Below are 20822 nucleotides of genomic sequence, written 5' to 3' on the forward strand. Positions count from 1 at the left end.
CAACAACTGCTCCCTGGACCTCGCTTTTATCAGGAGATCGTCCAAGTACGGGATAATTAAAACCCCCTTTTTCCGAAGGAGTATCATCATGTCGGCCATTACCTTGGTAAATACCCTCGGTGCCGTGGACAGACCGAACGGCAACGTCTGGAATTGGTAATGACAATCCTGTACCACAAATCTGAGGTACTCCTGGTGAGGATGGTAAATGGGGACATGCAGGTAAGCATCCTTGATGTCCAGAGATACCATGTAATCCCCCTCGTCCAGGCTTGCAATAACCGCCCTGAGCGATTCCATCTTGAACTTGAATTTTTTTATATATGTGTTCAAGGATTACAAATTTAAAATGGGTCTCACCGAACCGTCCGGTTTCGGTACCACAAATATTGTGGAATAGTAACCCCGTCCTTGTTGAAGGAGGGGCACCTTGATTATCACCTGCTGGGAATACAGCTTGTGTATTGCCTCTAACACTGCCTCTCTGTCTGAGGGAGTTGTTGGCAAGGCCGATTTGAGGAAACGGCGGGGGGGAGACATCTCAAATTCCAGCTTGTACCCCTGAGATACTACTTGAAGGATCCAGGGATCCACCTGTGAGCGAGCCCACTGATTGCTGAAGTTTTTGAGATGGGCCCCCACCGTACCTGGCTCCGCTTGTGGAGCCCCAGCGTCATGCGGTGGACTTGGCGGAAGCGATGGAGGACTTTTGCTCCTGGGAACTGGCTGTATGCTGCAGCTTTTTCCCCCTACCTCTGCCTTTGGGCAGAAAGGACGCGCCTTTAACCCGCTTGCCCTTATGGGGCCGAAAGGACTGTACCTGATAATACGGTGCTTTCTTTGGCTGTGAGGGTACCTGGGTAAAAATGCTGACTTCCCAGCTGTTGCTGTGGAAACGAGGTCCGAGAGACCATCCCCGAACAACTCCTCACTCTTATAAGGCAAAACTTCCATGTGGCTTTTAGAATCTGCATCACCTGTCCACTGCCGAGTCCATAACCCTCTCCTGGCAGAAATGGACATTGCACTTATTTTAGATGCCAGCCGGCAAATATCCCTCTGTGCATCTCTCATGTATAAGACTGCGTCTTTTATATGCTCTATGGTTAGCAATATAGTGTCCCTGTCTAGGGTATCAATATTTTCCGACAGGGAATCTGACCACGCAGCTGCAGCACTGCACATCCATGCTGAAGCAATAGCTGGTCTCAGGATAATGCCTGAGTGTGTATATACAGACTTCAGGATTGCCTCCTGCTTCCTATCAGCAGGCTCCTTTAGGGCGGCCGTATCCGGAGGCGGTAGTGCCACCTTCTTTGACAAGCGTGTGAGCGCTTTATCTACCCTAGGGGGTGTTTCCCAACGTGACCTATCCTCTGGCGGGAAAGGGTACGTCATTAGTAACCTTTTAGAAATTACCAATTTCTTATCGGGGGAAGTCCACGCTTCTTCACACACTTCATTTAATTCCTCAGATGAGGGAAAAACTACTGGTAGTTTTTTCTCCCCAAACATAATACCCTTTTTTGTGGTACCTGGAGTAATATCAGTAATGTGCAACACATTTTTCATTGCCTCAATCATGTAACGTGTGGCCCTATTGGAAGTTACACTAGTCTCCTTGTTGTCGACACTGGAGTCAGTATCCGTGTCGACATCTGTGTCTGCCATCTGAGGTAGCGGGCGTTTTAGCGTCCCTGATGGCCTTTGAGACGCCTGGGCAGGTACAGGCTGAGAAGCCGGCTGTCCCATGTCATCAAACCTTTTATGTAAGGAGTTGACACTTTCACGTAATTCCTTCCATAAGTCCATCCACTAAGGTGTCGGCCCCGCAGGGGGTGAAATCACAGTTACCGGCATCTGCTCCGCCTCCGCATAAGTCTCCTCATCATACATGTCGAAACAGCCGTACCGACACACCGCACACACACAGGGAATGCTCTGACTGAGGACAGGACCCCACAAAGCCCTTTGGGGAGACAGAGAGAGAGTATGCCACCACACACCAGAGCGCTATATAACACAGGGATAACACTATAACTGAATGCTTTTCCCTTATAGCTGCTTATATATATATATTACTGCGCCTAAATTTAGTGCCCCCCCTCTCTTTTTTACCCTTTTGTAGTCTGAAACTGCAGGAGAGAGCCTGGGAGCGATCCTTCCAGCGGAGCTGTGAGGGAAAAATGGCGCCAGTGTGCTGAGGGAGATAGCCCCACCCCTTTTTTGGCGGACTTCTCCCGCTTTTTCACGGATCTCTGGCAGGGGTATTTTTACACATATATAGCCTTTCTGACTATATATTGTGTAGATTTGCCAGCCAAGGTGTTTTATATTGCTGCTCAGGGCGCCCCCCCCAGCGCCCTGCACCCATCAGTGACCGGAGTGTGAGGTGTGCATGAGGAACAATGGCGCACAGCTGCAGTGCTGTGCGCTACCTTGTTGAAGACCGAAGTCTTCTGCCGCCGATTTTCCGGACCAACTTCTTGCTTCTGGCTCTGTAAGGGGGACGGCGGCGCGGCTCCGGGACCGGACGATCGAGGTCGGGCCCTGTGTTCGATCCCTAATGGTGTCCACTAGCCTAAGAAGCCCAAGCTAGCTGCAAGCAGGTAGGTTCGCTTCTTCTCCCCTTAGTCCCTCGTAGCAGTGAGTCTGTTGCCAGCAGATCTCGCTGAAAATTAAAAACCTAAATAATACTTTCTTTTCTAGGAGCTCAGGAGAGCCCCTAGTGTGCATCCAGCTCAGCCGGGCACAAGATTCTAACTGAGGTCTGGAGGAGGGTCATAGTGGGAGGAGCCAGTGCACACCAGGTAGTCCTAAAGCTTTCTTTAGTTGTGCCCAGTCTCCTGCGGAGCCGCTATTCCCCATTGTCCTTACGGAGTCCCAGCATCCACTTAGGACGTCAGAGAAATATAGTAAGTCTATAAAAATAAAATAATAAAAGCTTGAGGCTGCTACTCTCAGCAGCCCTGTGACCATGCTGCTTCCTGCCGCACCAATCAAAAAACTGATTTGTCTGAGTCAATGGGCGGGACTATATGGTGAAGGCCCTGATGCATCCTGGGAGGCCAGAAAGCTTGTGACCGTGTTGGTGCCATTTCCGCTGTCGCTCAACCATATTCCAATGTTATCCTGTGGACCCAGCCAGAGAAATAATATATATATATATATATATATATATATATATATATATATGTATATATATACATATATATTTATATGTATCTAGATAGATAGATAGATAGATAAATTATAGTAAGTAATAGCCTCCCTTGGAAGGAGGGTTTAGTACACACCATGGTGATCATTCCGAGTTGTTCGCTCTCTAGCTGCTTTTAGCAGCATTGCAAACGCTAGGCCACCACCCTCTGGGAGTGTATCTTAGCTTAGCAGAATAGCGAACAAAAGATGAGCAGATCAGCTACTAAATAATTCCTTGCAGTTTCTGAGTAGCTCCAGACCTACTCCTAGATTGCGATCAGCTCAGTCCATTTAATTCCTGGTTTGATGTCACAAACAGGCCCTGTCGGGGACTGCCTGTCTGTCTCTTCTCCGCTAACTAGGCTTTCCCTTACTGTTGCCGTGGCTCCCAATTGCTACCACATATGGGATTATGCCGCCCTTTCACTCTCCTCAACCAAAATGGGGCAGTCTCACCAGCGCTGCTGTCAGGCACTTCTAGCCGCTGTTCTTCCTGCTCCGGAGCGGCTCCCGTCCAGAGCCTCTCGCTGTGGCTCGCAGCGTCTCTGCGCCTGTGCCCGCTCTCCACGATAAGCGGCCATCTCCGGCGGCTCTGCACTCCGGTCTCCCCTGCATCTCTAAGGTGCGTCTCTGCTCCCTCTCCTCAGCTCTTCTCTCTCCAGCCTCCTCCCTTCTCATCCTCCTAACTGATTTCTCCAACCGTGTTTCTTTCTTCATGCCATTTCTGGAAACTTCTTCCTCTATACCCCCGTGCCCACTCAACTAACAGCAGTAATCAGCATGGCTACACATATTATTCTTATAAATTATAATTGAATACTTTTATCTGCTATAGGTAACACAACTGCAGTGCTTATTCCATTAATAATATTCTTGGGGCTACACGTATAGGTCCATGCACTATCCTGTTACGTACCCCCTTATTAAGAGAAAAAGGAAATAGATGCCATACACCCATTACGAACTTACTGCACTATCAGTTGTCTTTTCTTTCTTACCCCCGAGGATACGAATCCACTGAGGATCCTATTCGGAGAAGTAGGAGGAAAGACAGGAACGAAGTTCTAAAGATAGCGTGATAGGAGAGGTATACCACGTATCAACGTGAGTACGGTACACATCAAGTCGACGTGCACATTCCTATGAAAAAGAACTGAGAAAAAGAACTGATCATTTATCAAAGACTTTGTACCACAAACTCACCTCTTTAATCTGTTTAATCATTTGATGAGCGCAGACGTGATTTCTCATTTGTTTGTGTATCTATGTCCTAAGGGGGTTGAGTGACCACCTGTAGATATCACTACTGCCGCTCTCTGAGGCGCAGCAGTCCTCTATAAGCCATATTTTAGATTATTTTTTACTGAACCAACTACAGTTAATTTTAAATTAATTTAAAATGGCCCACAGAGCAAGAAATAACGCTGCAGCTTTACACATTTAGCCTCGCGTCCTGGAGCAGCGCTGTTAGCGGGGCTAAAAGGCTGGGGGTAAACCCACACTTAAGCAGACCACCACCCTTGCTAATCGTGGGTGGTGGTTTATACTTACTGCTGTCAAAAACCGGTCGCTGTGCGGTAGGCCGTGGGACCCTGACACTAGCTGCAAGCAGCTGTGACGGTCCCCAGGATCCATTGATCCTGTGGCCAGGGACCCAGCTATAAGCATCGTGGGCTGTGACGGGTCCCCTCCGACGGTATCCCCGGGTGCAGGTAAACTGCAGCAGCATGCAGTTTGCCTGTGGAGATCATTTCTGAAGAAAATAATACTATAAATGTAAAATAAAACAAAAAAAAAGGGCTGGAGGTAGCTATCTGTGCACCCAGCTCCCTTGGGCACTAATCTAAAACTGGGCTTTGGAGGGGTATATAGTGGGAGGGGCCAACTGCACATCTTTGAAATTTAAAGTGCCAGGCTCCGCTCACGCACCGTCTATACCCCCAAATACTGTATATCTATTAATAATTCACAAACAGATATGTCCTCATACATCTTTGCAGTCACGCCAAATAGCCCCTATTGGCAAACCAGGTCGCATGAGAATCTTCTAGCGTTGGGTGAAGTAGTGGACCTAGTTATCGGTCGGCAGAGGTGCAACAGTTTGGTTTGACCACTCCCTTCCCCATCTCCCAACTCATCACTACACCCCTCCATCTCAGTGGATAGCAGTTACCCTTTACCTCTATGACCACCATATAATAAATGGGGTCATTCCGGTACGTTTGCACACAGTGGTTCTTCGCTGCGGTGCGAACGGTTTGAAAATGCGCATGTGCGGCAGACGCATTGCGCACGCGCATCGTTGCCTGGTGACAATCGTCATCGGGCAACAACGCTGCCAGCGACAAATGTGATCGCATCGGCGATCGCAAGAAAATGGACAGGCGGGAGGCCTTCCGGGGCGGATACTCACTGTTTCCAGACGTTTTTGGGGGAGTGGTAAGAAAACGCAGGCATGTCCAGGTGAACGGAAGGTGGATGTCTGACCTCACAGCCGGGACCTGCATCGCTGGAGCCGTCGCACAAGGTAAGTAGGTCTAGGGCTAGTCTTGTTTTGTGTGAAACTTTTATACCATAGCAGGGCTGCACAAGTGTTCGCAGCCCTGCTATGCTAAGATACACTCCCACATAGGTGGAGATTAGTTGATCGCACCAGCAGCAAAAAGTTGCTTGGTGCGATCAACTCGGAATGAGGGCCAAAGACAGTATCAATGATCGCAAATTACCTACAGGCAATGTTAGTGCCCACCATATACTAAAGACTGCATTAGTGACCGCCATATACTACAGACCGCATTAGTGACCACCATATACAACAGATTACATAAGTGTACCCCATATACTACAGACAGCATTAATGACCACCATATAATACAAACTGCACTAGTGACCACCATATAATACAGCCAGCAAAAGTTACGGACAGTGTTGAGCTCCAATTACATCCCCCAGTCTCATTGAAAAAATAAATAAAAATCTTAAAACAGTAATGTACAGTATATACACTACATAGTGTAGGCTGAGCTGCAGACGCTCTCCTTTACCTGTTGTATCTACTCCCAGACCCTCGCATAAGTAACTTTTTCCTGAGAGGAGGTGGTGATGATGACGCCTCCCTCACTCTTGCAGGGAGTTCGTGGCCATAGTTCTTCCAGTGATTTGGGCAGCAGCAGTCACAATACACTGGTCATGCAGCCCTTGCTCATGTGCTTTAATCTATGTTCTACTTCCTGCAGAAATCAGGGGCTGATGCATTCCCTCCTGGGTCAAATCTGGTGATCTCTCCAATGCCCCACCATCTTAATCAGCATCTCTTCAATCCCATAGGAGTGCAGGGGGATGTGGATATGAGCAGTCACTAATATGGCAGCAGGCATGGAGGGACAGGTCACACTCACTACTCCATACAGGAGCAGGAATAAAAGTACAAACTCTCTGGTGTTTGGATCCTGCCCCTCCTCCTGTGACTGGTGTACTACCCTATTCTCTATTGGCTGTGCTGCCATGTATCCATATTAGACAGCCTGCCGCACTTCCCAGTACCTATTGGCAAGGTTGCCGGGCATCCCTATTGGCTGGACTTCCATGAATACCTATTGGCTGGGTTGCCAGGCACCTCTATTGGCATGACAGAAGCTGGTACCTAGGTATACAAAATGGGGTAACAGATGCGCTATAGCACGTAAGTGGGATTACGGATTATGGCGGCAGCAGGTAGGGGACTTCACAGTGCCAGACAGCAGGGGATTTTGCAAGGTGAACCGCCCAGCACAAGGAAGGCTCCTCCCTACAGCTGTTCAGCGTCCCAGTACTCACAAAAACACACGGCAGGGCATCACAAGTCTTATCTTTCCTCACAGTGCACGTAGCAACAAGCACTGAACAGAGACTGAGGAAGCTGCAGGGCAGTCACTGTTGCCAACTTGAAGTGTGAACCGCTGACGTCTGGCACCCCCATCCCCCGTAGCTGCTCAAGTGTGTGAGTCCTATCCTCATTCTTATTTCCCATGGATCGGTGCAATGGTGGGTGGCTTATAATGAGTCTGTCTGACTCATTATAAAGCCAGCGGCTGTGGGCTCCTTCATAGTGGTGGGCCTCTGTGAAATGCACTGGCTGCACCGCCGCTAGTTCCGCCATTGATTGGTTGTATTTTTTGCTGAAAATGCATCTTAGTGGCAATGAAATGTGACTACTGCGGAACGCACAAGCAGACTTTGCTGATTAATTTGATATATGACACTTGCTTATCTGTGTGTGACTGAGTCTATGAATCTGCATATGAAGTGCTACAACGTAGCATCCGCAGCTTTTTTCCCAATACAAGTTCTTTTCTGCACAGTATACAGACTCCATTACACATAATATACAAGTGTAATATTACAAATGAATCAGCATTAATTGTGCTTCACATTGTGTTGTGACTAAGACACATTGGTGACAATACAAGGTCATTGAGCCACATCTACAATCAGTAAACCAATTATATAACATGAAATGTGCAGGTACTGTATGTGGAAGTTGAATTAACAGCTGTGGACTTACTTAGACAAACCGGTGCCTTTTCCCACGCTCCGTTCACACATCTGATTTCTTCTTTTCCTTCAAGTACATACAAATTTGGACATTGATAAAAGACTCTGGAACCCGATTTATAAGTTTCTTCTCTTTTACTATTTATGAGGTCTCCAAATTCTATTTGTGGTGGTGGATCACAATTCCCGCCAATTTCTAAAAGAAAAATATATAATATAATGAATGTTACAAGCCAATGTAGCAATTGAATAGCAAATCCAGAGACAGGATACACTTTTTTTTTCTAATTAGCAATAATATCTTCATATAAACTAGGTTACTAGAGCAATAGCTGGATAAAGGCAATACTGAATGATAATAACTAATGGTGCAAAGGTGATTTAGCAAATTGTGCAGTCCAACGATGTACAGTAGTTATACTGTAGGTGTATTTTACAAAACAGTGAAACAAAACACCACATTTAATTGCTTGTCATAACTGCTTATTATTAAACAATTGACTGTCTTTTTACTTCAAGAATTTTTATTGAGAAAAAATATAAATTTTTATGGGGTACAGAAAAGAAAAGAGGGGATGAGTAGTACATCATACAACATGGTATATAGGTATACAATAAAACATAAATCAAACGGAGGGGTACAGGAGGGGGGCGGGTAGGGAGCATCCAGTAAATCCAGAGTGCTTGTACTCTCACGGGCTAGAGAGGAATCAAGTGAACCTTCTCGAGGAATAGAGGGACAGAATACGCCCAACAGTTATAGATGTAATACTAGAGATCCTAAAGTGATAGTACGAGGAGGGAGAGAGAACCAATAGCATTACAAAGGGAAACCTAGAATCCAACATAGTGAATAGAGGCTATTGAAGAGAAAGAAAAAGGAGGAAGGTATGTAGGAATGTGCAGAGGGCCCATCGATACATTTATAGGAGATAGTGTTGGCTGGAATAATTGGGGGAGGAATCTCAGTAAGCTGGTACAGCAACTCTTTACTCACTGTCTGGTTGTTCAATGAAACTAGTCTGAGGAGGGTCGCTTGGAGAGGGGTTGCGAAAGTAATGGGAGCCCTCGCCAGCCGTAACAAACTGCTGCCACAGAGACCAATTTTTCCTTGGAGAGGGTGAACTGTCGGGAGGGGGGAAATATTCAGTTTCCATAAGAAAGTGGTGATTCGTTTTGTGGATTACTTTTAGTAAAGTAGGGGGCGCAGGTTGTTTCCAGAGTTGGGCCAAGTTAGAGCGAGCAGCAATTAAAATGTGACCTAGTACATATCTGCTAGATGGGGGGACCGACGAGGGAACAATATGTAATAACGCGAGGACAGGGTCCGGGGTTAGGTGAGTATCGAGAACTCTATTAATCAGGTCAAAAACTTCAGACCAATAATTAAGAAGGTGTGGGCAGGACTAAAATATGTGAAAGATGTGTCCCACAGAGCCACAAAGCCTCCAGCATTTATTACTGCAGGAGGGCCAAAATCTGTGCAGTCGGTCGGGGGTCAAATATATTCTGTGGATTAGTTTTATGTGCATCTCGGTGTGGTTCAGGCATCGGGACATGGAGTGGGAGGCTAAGCAAACTTTTCGCCAGTCAACAATTGACTGTCTTTTAATAAATATCTAGTAGGAGCTATCAGTTACAAGCGTATTTCCAATAGTATTCAACAATGAGCAGGAAGGCAAATTATACAATATGAGAAACAGATGCTGTCCAGCTGGTGAAATATTAATATAAAATTAATATTAATAAAACAGTAAGTTGTGACATAAATACGTATAGCCACCAGTCTTGATACTTTATGTTTGGGCAGACAAAGGTATAGCCCTAATTGGACAGTACAATATATGTTCCGCACAGATATTGCACCCCTGAACTGTTTCTATATATAATAGGGATACATAAGATACCAACATGTGAAGAAATATATACACTTAAGGGGAAATTCAGTAAAGATTTAAAAAATTACAAATTAGCAAACATTTCGTGCAAAAGCAAAATTGCGAAAGCATGCCCAAATGGAAAAACTGCAACACTAATTTAATTTAACAAAAAAAAGGTGGCCTTGTGAAATGTGCAAATATTGCGAAAACCAGCCTAACAATCACAATTTTTGCGCACATATTACAAATGTACGCAATTTTTGCGTACATGTTTCTGATGTTGCATTTTTTGCTAACAGCAGTGCTTTTCCCTTTCAAATTGCACAACCTACTTTCCTGCACCCAAATTAAAGAAACTACTCAACAATTGTAAATCAATTCAATCATCACTTAATTGGTCAAATGATCTTGTGGTAATTTAGCAATTATTATCTTAAAGACACCATAGTCTTTTTCTTCAAACATTGACTAATGCTCATAACTGTGTTCAAATATATTCAACTAGAGAGAGTGAGAATTCTAGCCTCTAAACCCTACACAACAGCAAGTTTCTTCACTCCCCCCGTCACCCGGCTGCATTGAAGTGCAGGCAAATATGGACGAGATCGTCCATGTTGGCCTGCATGTACAGCCGACGGGGGACCAGCAATGAACGAGTGCGGGGATGCGCATCGTTCATCGCTGGAGCCTCCACACTGCACGATATGAACGTTATCTCGTTCATTAATGAACGAGATCGTTCATATCGTGCAGTCATGTCGGCCAGTGTGTAGGGCCCTTTACAGAGTTAAACATTACCTTACATGTTTCTAAGTTCCAATACAGCGGAATGAAGTGATTTGTGGTCTGAGGCGTGAGCTTCTTCAGCTGGGTGTAATGAAGCAATGATTGCAGTATACATGCAGTCTACAACTGAGGTCAGCTTGTGCAATTTTTAAGGTAGACCTGTAGTCACTCAGAAATGTGCGATCTGTTGTAAAAATTGCAAATGCACCGCTCACCGACCATCAGCATGTGCCCACAACACGCCCCTGATCGTAGTTTTTGCGAGTCCAGCCTTTTAGTACACCCCCTACACGCCTACTTTTTGTAGCGCTTACGCAATTTTTGCTAAGTCTCAGAAATTGGGTTTTTTTCTCAGTTTTTGCTATTTAAGTTGCAGAATTAGCGTTTTTACATTTTTTTGTTTTGCTAATTTTGCTGATTTGCGATCCTTGCTGAATTAGGCACTTAATTACAGTTTTGGTGAGTAATAGCTTTGTTGGTGGTATTCCCAAGAGTAAAAAAAACAGGTTTAGTTTGGTATAGACAAGTAGACTATGTGCAGGGGCACTCTTTTTCGATAGATTTAATTATATTTTTTTAAACTTTATTAGTATGCATTAAAAATAGGGAAACATCTCTGTTCACATATTGCATATTTCATATGTGTATATTTTTTATCCATTTAATACAGCACTTGGGAATACACGAGAATGTTTTGAGCGTATAAATAAAAAGGTCTGTTACCTCCGCAAGTTATGATTTTAAGATAAGATTTATTTTAAAACATACATGGATATGTATCTGCCATTCTGTTGGGGTGTAGTATGGTATGCCAGCGCTCGGGCTCCCGGCGACCAGCATACCGGCGCTGGGAGCCCGACCACCGGCATACCGACAGCGTGGTGAGCGCTAAGGAGCCCCTTGCGGGCTCACTGCACTCGCTGCGCGCGCCACACTATTTTTTTCTCCCTCCAGGGGGGTCGTGGAACCCCACGAGGGAGAATAGCTGTCAGTATGCTGGGTGTCGGGATTCCGGCGCCGGCATAATGTGCGCCGGGATCCCGACATTCGGCATACTGAAGACCACCCGTTCTGTTGTATGGTTAACAATAGTGGGTAACAGTAGTGGGTAACAGATTACCCTGTCAATTATAAATTCAGTATGGCTAAATTTATTGATTACACAAGTATTTGTATATATACTGTTAATAGGGGATGTAGTTACGAGCCCGGAGATCGGGATCCTGGCGGACAGAATACTGATGCGTGATCCCGGCCACCAGAATGTCGGCAGGGGGATGAGGACAATTCCCACTCTTGGGTGTCCATGACACCCATAGAGTGGGAATAGAACCTGTGGTGAGCGCAGCGTGAAACCAAGCCCACAAAGGGCTTCGTTGCGCTCACCCACCTGCCGGCATTCTGGCGGCCGGGATCCTGGCATTGGTATGCTGACCACCGGTATCCCAGCCACCGGTAAAGCATACCCAACGCGTTAAAAGTAATGGCAAAGATTAATTTGCCTGATTAAAGTATTTAAGGTATCTAATTACTATAGTGCTTATATATTTGTATGTTATTGGCTATACCAACACTTACCAGTGTCTTGTAAGTCAATCTATATGTCCAAAAGGAAGAAAGAAAAGTCACGCAGTACAGTACCCTGTCCCAAATCATTATAGTAGAATATTTTGGAGTGTCATCATTGTCTCTGTACACATAATAAAGAGATTCAAATTTGTCTAACAATAAAATGTATATGGGTTGGCTATGGTATCCCGGCAGCCATTATCCCAGCGGTGAGAATAACTATGCCGGGATCCTAGCCGCCAGAATGCTGGCAGCGGGGCGAGCGCTAGAAAGCCCCTTGTGAGCTCGCTGTGCTCCCCACGCTTCGGGCTCCCACGAGTGGAAATAGCCCTGGTGCAGCTGTCGGCAGTCTCGGGGGTCAGGATCCCGACATTGGTATTTTGACCACCAAGATCCCGAGTGCTGGGATACTAACTACATCTCTTTTGTTTCTACTGCCCTCCAGTGTGCCTTGTAAGGCAGTGAACTGGAGGGTGAGATTACAGCTGAGAGGATCAGGGATGAGAGAAGATAGTGAAGTATGAAGGATCTGCTTTTGAGCAGGGAGTGTCACCCCCACACCCTGCTAGCAAAAAAAACAGTGCAGGGTATGAGGAAACACCTGCACAATGAGAGTCCCTCCTGAGGACATACACAGTATTGCACAGTGATTTATAGTTTATAATTCTACAGTTACACCCCTTTCACGTCGCACAAATAATAAGCAGTGTTATAACCGTTTTGAATACCGGGTCAGTGGCAGCATAAACGGATTCCCGGGTCGAGGTGATCCGGTACCCGTTTACTAGATAGGAAGAGGCAGCGCGGATATGAACTCATCTCCCCGCGCTGCCACCGCCCCCGCTGCCGGCTCCACCCATCACAGCTATGGCAACTGACCCGCCAATTTGCCGGGTCAGGAAGCCAGAAGATAGTCTCCAATGCCGGATCCCACTCGAGAAGGACCCGTTTCCAATTCCCGGGTGGGATCCGGCACTGGAGATGTGAAAGGGGTGTATCAATGTGTTGTACATGTGGTAGGGAATATCGATTGTACAGTACATGTGTGGCATTATATATGCTACTGTAGATCACATACAGATGGAGCCTCTGTTATCATTGCTCCTTCTGTGACTAGGCACGCCTGCCTGGGCGCACCTAGTCACTGTGAGCATCTCCGTCTGGATGGGCGCTCGCACCTGGATAGAGACGCTCTGAATGGGAGCGTCTCTGTGCACTCCCGGCGTGACTAAGCGGACGGATCGCCTAGTCACGCCAGGAGTGCACGTCTGCGACTAGGCAGGCAAAGATAAAGGAGGCTTCATCTGTAGATTGGCCAAAAATATATAAATATATATATATATATATATATATATAATAAAGATGGGATTGGTACTCAACAATTTTACTGGTAATCCAGAGCTGGTCATTTATGTCGGAACCTGTATGCCAAGGTAGGTACCTGAGGGTAAGTAACTGGACACTTATTTTGCGTGTATAGAAGCTTGCTCACCAGATATCCGGTGTGCATGCCTCGATACAGGTGAAACATGTGTCCAGTTACTTACCCTCAGGTACCTACTTTGGCATTTGTAACAAATTGGTCCCCACCCATTATATTTTCATCTCCAACTCACTGAATCTCCTAGCCATTACAGAAACCTGGGTTACCCCTCTGACACCAGTTCTCCTGCTGCTCTCTCCACTGGGGTCCTCAGATTCTCATATACTCCCCAGCCCGGGGGTAATCATGGTGGTGGTGTTGTGGCCTTCTATCCTGGTATCCGGTTTTCAGGTCGACACTCATTAGGTCGACCACTATTGGTCGACATGAATTAGGTCGACTTGGTCACTAGGTCAACATGGCAAAGGTTGACACGTAAAAAGGTCAACATGAGTTGTTGTTTTTTTAATTTATTTTTTTACTTTTTCATATTTTACGATCCATATGGAGTACGATTGGGAATAGTAACCTATGCCAAGTACAGCGGTTGCGGAGCAAGGCACTTTTGAGAGGGGACACGGTGCACTAATTGGGGTTTCCAGTCACTTTACGACGAAAACAACACCATTTTTTAAAAAAATTCTCATGCCGACCTTTTTCATGTCGACATAATGACCATGTCGACTTATTTCATGTGTTGACCAATAGTGGTCGACCCAACTAACTACACCCTTCTATCCTCTGGTTACTCCTTCCAAATCATTCTGTACCATCAGAACCTTCCCTTACAATGGGGGTAATTCCAAGTTGATCGCAGCAGGAATTCTGTTAGCAACTGGGCAAAACCATGGCCCTCATTCCGAGTTGTTCGCTCGTTGCCGATTTTCGCTATATTGCAATTAGTCGCTTACTGCGCATGCGCAAGGTTCGCAGAGCGCATGCGGTTAGTTATTTTACACAAAAGTTAGGTATTTTACTCACAGCATAACGAGGATTTTTCTTGGTTCTGGTGATCGTACTGTGATTGACAGGAAGTGGGTGTTTCTGGGCGGAAACTGGCAGTTTTCTGGGAGTGTGCGAAAAAACGCTGCTGTTTCTGGCAAAAACGCGGGAGTGGCTGGAGAAACGGGGGAGTGTCTGGGTGAACACTGGGTGTGTTTGTGACGTCAAACCAGGAACGAAACTGACTGAACTGATCGCAATGTAGGAGTAAGTCTCGAGCTACTCAGAAACTGCTAAGAAATTTCTATTCGCAATTCTGCTAATCTTTCGTTCGCAATTCTGCTATGCTAAGATACACTCCCACAGGGTGGCGGCCTAGCGTGTGCAATGCTGATAAAAGCAGCTAGCGAGCGAACAACTCGGAATGAGTGCCTATGTGCAATTCAGGTGTGGCAGATATAACATTTGCAGAGAGAGTTAGATTTGGGTGGGTTATTTTATTTCTGTGCAGGGTAATACTGGCTGCTTTATTTTTACACTGCAAATTAGATTGCAGATTGAACTCACCACACCCAAATCTAAAGGGCCCTACTCACTGGCCGACCCGCCGCAGAGCTGCCCGACGGCGGATACGGCCGACGAGCGACCCGGCGGCGGGGGGGCAGTGACGGGCGAGTGAAGTTTCTTCACTCCCCCCGTCACGCGGCTGCATTGAAGTGCAGGCAAATATGGACGAGATCGTCCATATTGGCCTGCATGCACAGCCGACGGGAGACCAGCGATGAACGAGCGCGGGGCCGCGCATCGTTCATCGCTGGAGTCTCCACACTGAAAGATATGAACGAGTTCTCGTTCATTTATGAACGAGATCGTTCATATCTTTAAAAAAATCGGCCAGTGTGTAGGGCCTATAACTCTCTCTGCACGTGTTATCTGCCTCCCCTGTAGTGCACATGGTTTTGCCCAGTTGCTAACATAATTTCTGCTGCGATCAACTTGGAATTACCCCCAATATCTGCATTTGTGGTCCATGCTATATTTTGCAACTTGTTCACCTTTGGGTAGTGGTCATTTGCCACCTCCTGGTACTCCATATCATTTCTTCAACCCCTTTGCTTCTTGGCTCCCTCACTTCTTCTGTTCAGACATTCCCTCCATTATCTTAGGTTAGTTCAACATCCCATTCAAATCTCCACAGAATCCGCTGCCTCTGAACTCCTTAACCTCACATCATCACTTGGTCTTTCCCAGTGGACCTCCTCAGGCCCCCATGTGAGTGGGCACTCACTTGATCTGGTCTTCACTCACCATAATGATTTTTTGACCACTTTACCTCTCCATTCCCCCTCTCCGACCATTACCTGCCCTCTTTTATCTTATCCCTCTCTGCTTCTCCATCTCTATGTCCGAAGGCTACCATCACTAAGCATAACATTGAGGCCATCAACACCATTTCCTTTCGCTTCCTGCTTGACTTACTTCTCTCTCCTATTATCTCTCTCTCTCCTGAATAAGCCACTTCCCTATACAATGCCTCCCTTACTTATGCTCTTGACTCTGTTGATCCAATTACCTCTATTCCCCATTGCAGATCACCACCTCAACCCTGGCATTCAAAATTCATCAGATATCTACAAACATTTTCACGTACCATCTTGCAACAGTAGAATAAATCACGCTCTAAGGAATACTTTCCCCAATTCAAATTTATGCTCTCACCCTACAATGCTGCCCTTTCATTCCCTAAACAGTCATACTTCAAGAACCTTATATTCTCCCAGTCTTTATATCCCCAGAGATTCTTTACCACCGTCAACTCCCTTCTCAAACCAACCCTGCCTCGACTCTTAACTTTCTGGCCTAGACTTTGCTACCTACGTCACATCCAAAATTGACTCTATACGTCAGGACTTTACATCTCAGCAGACTCAACAACTCACCCACTCCTTTCCCATCCCCATCCACCGTACCAACTCTGACTTATTTTTCCCCTCTATCTGGAGATGAAGTGATAGTCCTAATCTGATTGTCATGCCCCCCGCCCAGCCACCTCCCCAGTAGACCTTATCCCCTCCTGCCTCATCTGCTACCTCTCTCCTTCTGCCTGTTCCTATTTTTCCCACCTTCCCAATCTCCCCCTCTCATTAGGCATGGTCCACTCTGCCTTCAAGCATGCTGCGGTCTCCCTCCAGCTACGTACCCATCTCTCTCCTCCCTTTGCCTCCAAACTCCTTCAGTGTATGGTCTACAACAGCCTTACTGCCTTTCTTTCCTGCTCCCTGCTTGAGCCATTTCCGTCTGACTTCCATCTTCTTCGCCACACTGAAACTGCCCTCGTGAAAATCTGCAATGACCTCTAAACATTTTATTTAGTACTTTTTTTAACACTTCCAATATTTTTCCACTAATACTTCTCCCTAGAGTATTTTATTTATCACCTTATAATACATAGATTTTGCTTCTTTATTACTAACTCTCAGTAACACCTTAGCCTTTCACTGTTGTACTGTCCTGGGGTGGCTAGCTAGTTGCCGGCTTTTGTGAGCTTCTGTGACCATGACTTCCAGTATCAGAGAAGCAATAAAGTTGGCCTGGAGGCATGACCATATCTCTGTAAATATATGTATCTAAGATGTCTGAATGTTCTATTACCTAATAGAGATCATGTGTGGTTAGTGGTACCCATTGGTGTGCTGGGGAAACCCTCCTGTTTGTTTCCAATCTAGAATAACCCCTCTGTTTCAGCATCTGGGGGGTATTATGAGATTAATGGAGCAGTTTGCAATCTATTTTGCAATGACCTCCATGCTGTCAAATCCAAGGCCTACTACTCTCTGCTTATTCTTCTTGACCTCTCTGCTGCTTTTTACACTGTGGACCACCCTCTCCACCTTCAAATAATTAAATCTATTAGTCTGTGTGGTACTGCCCTGTCCTGGCTATCCTCCCTCATCTCAGTCCACTACGCTCTCTCCTCTCACGACTCCAACTCCCTCATACTTCCTCTAATAGGTGTCCCCCAAGGTTCTGTTCTTGGACTACTCCTTTTCTCTCGCTATACATCCTCATTTGGTGAACTCATCAGGTCTTTTGACTTATAATATCATCTCTATACTGATAATACTAAAATATACATTTCATCCCGACCATTCCCCAGCACTCCTCACTAATATATGCTACTGTCTCTCTGCTATCTCTTCTTGGATGTCCCATAACATAACATATCTATGGCTGCGCTACCACATAACCTCACCGCCAACAATTTCATTATCTATTGATGACAACTATCTCCTCTAGTCCCCAAGTACGCAGTCTTGGAGTTATTCTCGACTCCTCCTCTCTTTCAAACCACTCATTTAGGACCTCTCACAGGGAGTTATTCAAATCTGATTGCAGCAGTACATTTGTTAGCTAATGGGCAAAACAGTGTGCACAGCAGGTGGGGCAGATATAACATTTGCAGAGAGAGTTAGATTTGGGTGGGTTATATTGTTTCTGTGCAGGGTAAATAGTGGCTGCTTTATTCTTACATTGCAATTTAGATTTCAGTTTGAACACACCCCACCAAATCTAACTCTTTCTGCACATATTATATCGGCCCTCCTGCAGAGCACATGGCTGTGCCCATTAGCTAACAAATTTGCTGCTGCGATCAGATCTGAAGTAGGCCCACAGTCCTGCCATTTCCATCTCAAAAATATTTCCAGGATCAGACCCTTTCTCATCCTCAATGCTACTAAGATCCTCATCCACTGACTGGTCATCTCCAGATTAGACTACTGTCATCTCCTTCTATCTGGCCTCCCTGAAAACCACCTCTTTCCACTTCAATGTATCTTCAATGAAGCTAGCCAGTTCATCTTCCCCTCCAAACATACTATGTTTGCCTCCCCTCTCATATAAGACATACCCAGGGCCGGTGCTCAGTGCCAGATTAAGGTCCACTTGGTCCTGGAGCTGAACTTTATGAAGGCCCTATTGTGTGCTGCCGCAGGGGGCGTGACCAGCACGCCAAGAATGTGACTAGTGATGTGGGGGGTGTAACTAGTGTTGTGGAGGTGTGGTCTACACAGGAGGTGTGGCCTGTACATATGGTGTGACTAGCGCCTTTCAAAAATCTCCATTTTCCCTGCTCTTCACTTACATGAACATTGCAATGTGAGAGTCTATGAATGAACAAACCACTTGTTAATGTGACTGTAATACAGATGTAGCCATGCTTATCGTGGCTACATCTGCACCGAACGAGCACTCTCAACGCAGCTAGTCCAGAACTTGACAATGCAAGGTACTTCCAACGTGGCATACTCTGCTTGTTCATACCGAGCTTACACCTGCCCCCTTCTTTGCAGCTCTCTGTGTGTCAGCAAACCCTCCTGACTATTATTTATTTACTACCAGTTATTTATATAGCGCACACATATTCCGCAGCGCTTTACAGAGAATATTCAGCTATTCACATCAGTCCCTGCCCCAGTGGAGCTTACACTCTATATTCCCTACCACATGTACACACAGACACATTCACTCTAGGGTTACTTTTTGTTGGGAGCCAATTAACCTACCAGTATATGTTTAGATTGTGGTAAGTAACCGGACCACCCGGAGGAAACCCACACAAGTATGGGTATAATATACAAACTCCCGCACAGTTAGAGCCATGGTGGGAATCAAATCCATGATTTCAGTGCTGTGAGGCAGTAATGCTAACCATTACACCATCCGTGCTGACTACAGCAGTGTGGCTCTCTGTGTCATTTACAGTGAGTGGGGTATATATTGGAAGCGCACAGGCAACAGAATAACCCCTATAAAACCTGGTGTCCTGTGTCTGCAATAGCGGTGAAACATCAGCAGGGCTATGTATGGCAATCATAGAAACAAACACCTTGAAACATAGTAACTACCGACAGAAACAAAATAGCAACATTGGTGGTCATTCCGAGTTGTTCGCTCTGTATTTTTCTTTGCATCGCAGCGATTTCTGCTAACTGCGCATGCGCAATGTTCGCACTGCGACTGCGCCAAGTAAATTTGCTATGCAGTTAGGTATTTTACTCACGGCATTTTCATCGTTCTAGTGATCGTAATGTGATTGACAGGAAGGGGGTGTTTCTGGGCGGAAACTGGCCATTTTATGGGTGTGTGCGGAAAAAACGCTACTGTTTCTGGGAAAAACGTGGGAGTGGCTGGAGAAACGGGGGAGTGTCTGGGCGAACGCTGGGTGTGTTTGTGACATCAAACCAGGAACAACAAGCACTGAACTGATCGCAGATGCCGAGTAAGTCTGGAGCTATTCAGAAACTACTAAGAGAGGTCTAATCGCAATATTGCGAATCCGCCGGTCGCAATTTTAAGAAGCTAAGATTCACTCACAGTAGGCGGCGGCTTAGCGTGTGCAAAGCTGCTAAAAGCAGCTTGCGAGCGAACAACTCAGAATGACCACCATAGTGGTGTGCAGTCCTACAAAGGAAGATAATGTACAGAGGCTGTCAATATGTGGTATCCATAGGGAATCTATTGGAGAAGACTGACAACATACAGGACAGCATGCAGGCTATAAACAAAAGGACATATGTGGGAGAACTATTATAATGCAATAACAGCACAGAGGGTATCACCAATAGGATGCGTCATATGTCAAGTAATAGTATAATATCCCACAGCACATGGCATAGCAGCAATAGAACAAACAGCAAGGCGGCTGATAAAATACATAATACACAACTATTACAGAATGTGAAATACAAAGGTACCAAAAATTGATGAAAATAGAAATTGAAAAGTAACAAATAAAAAAAAAGAAAATGTAAATAAATAAAATTAAAATAAAATACACATACAAAATAAACATAATCCACAAGGGGGTGAGCGCAACGAAGCCCCTTGCGGGCTCACTGCCTTCGCCACTCTGCAGGCTAGGTGGTGAGCTGCTCTCGCCACAGGTTCTATTCTCACTGTATGGGAATAGTCCCTGCTAATCGGCATGCCAACTTTCAGGATTTAGAGAGGGATGGGATGTAGCCGTCAGTATTGTGACGAGCGGTCTACTGACCGCCGGTCACAGAACTACATCCCTCTACAAGTTGACAAATGTGATAAATAAGCACATACAGCAGTGCCATGTCAAATAAATATACCCAACCCCCAATGTAATGTCCCACAATGACCCAGGCCTCAAAGTGGGCTAATAGGGGCTCCAAAGGTGGACAATACCAAAACGCAGAGCACAGAGGTACAAAGGGGCAAAACCTAGTAAAGGGCCCATACACAACAGTGGCCAAATATATAAAGAGCAAAATAAATTAAATGGCCTGGTAACGGTCTAAGGCTATCCATAGAGATAGTGATGTGCACGCACGCACCAGTGCCATAAATCGCATAAACATCACACACACGCACACACATATATATATATATATATATATATATATAATATATATATATATATAGGTTGCAGTCAATTTACCGGCTGTCGGGATCCTGGC

The 20822-nt window shown here is 45.7% G+C and overlaps 1 protein-coding gene across 4 annotated transcripts in view; it reads right to left on the reverse strand.

The window, feature by feature from the left end:
* LOC134957932 (complement factor H-like) overlaps window positions 1-20822 on the reverse strand; it is a 1300757-nt gene that overhangs the window by 365465 nt on the left and 914470 nt on the right. For all 4 annotated transcript variants that reach the window (XM_063940180.1, XM_063940181.1, XM_063940178.1 and 1 more), the window contains one exon: window positions 7745-7930. In XM_063940180.1, coding sequence (XP_063796250.1) covers window positions 7745-7930 — 186 coding nt within the window. The remainder of the gene's footprint in view (window positions 1-7744; window positions 7931-20822) is intronic.

Source organism: Pseudophryne corroboree, chromosome 9, assembly GCF_028390025.1.
Source record: "Pseudophryne corroboree isolate aPseCor3 chromosome 9, aPseCor3.hap2, whole genome shotgun sequence".
NCBI classification, from domain to species: Eukaryota; Metazoa; Chordata; class Amphibia; order Anura; family Myobatrachidae; genus Pseudophryne; species Pseudophryne corroboree.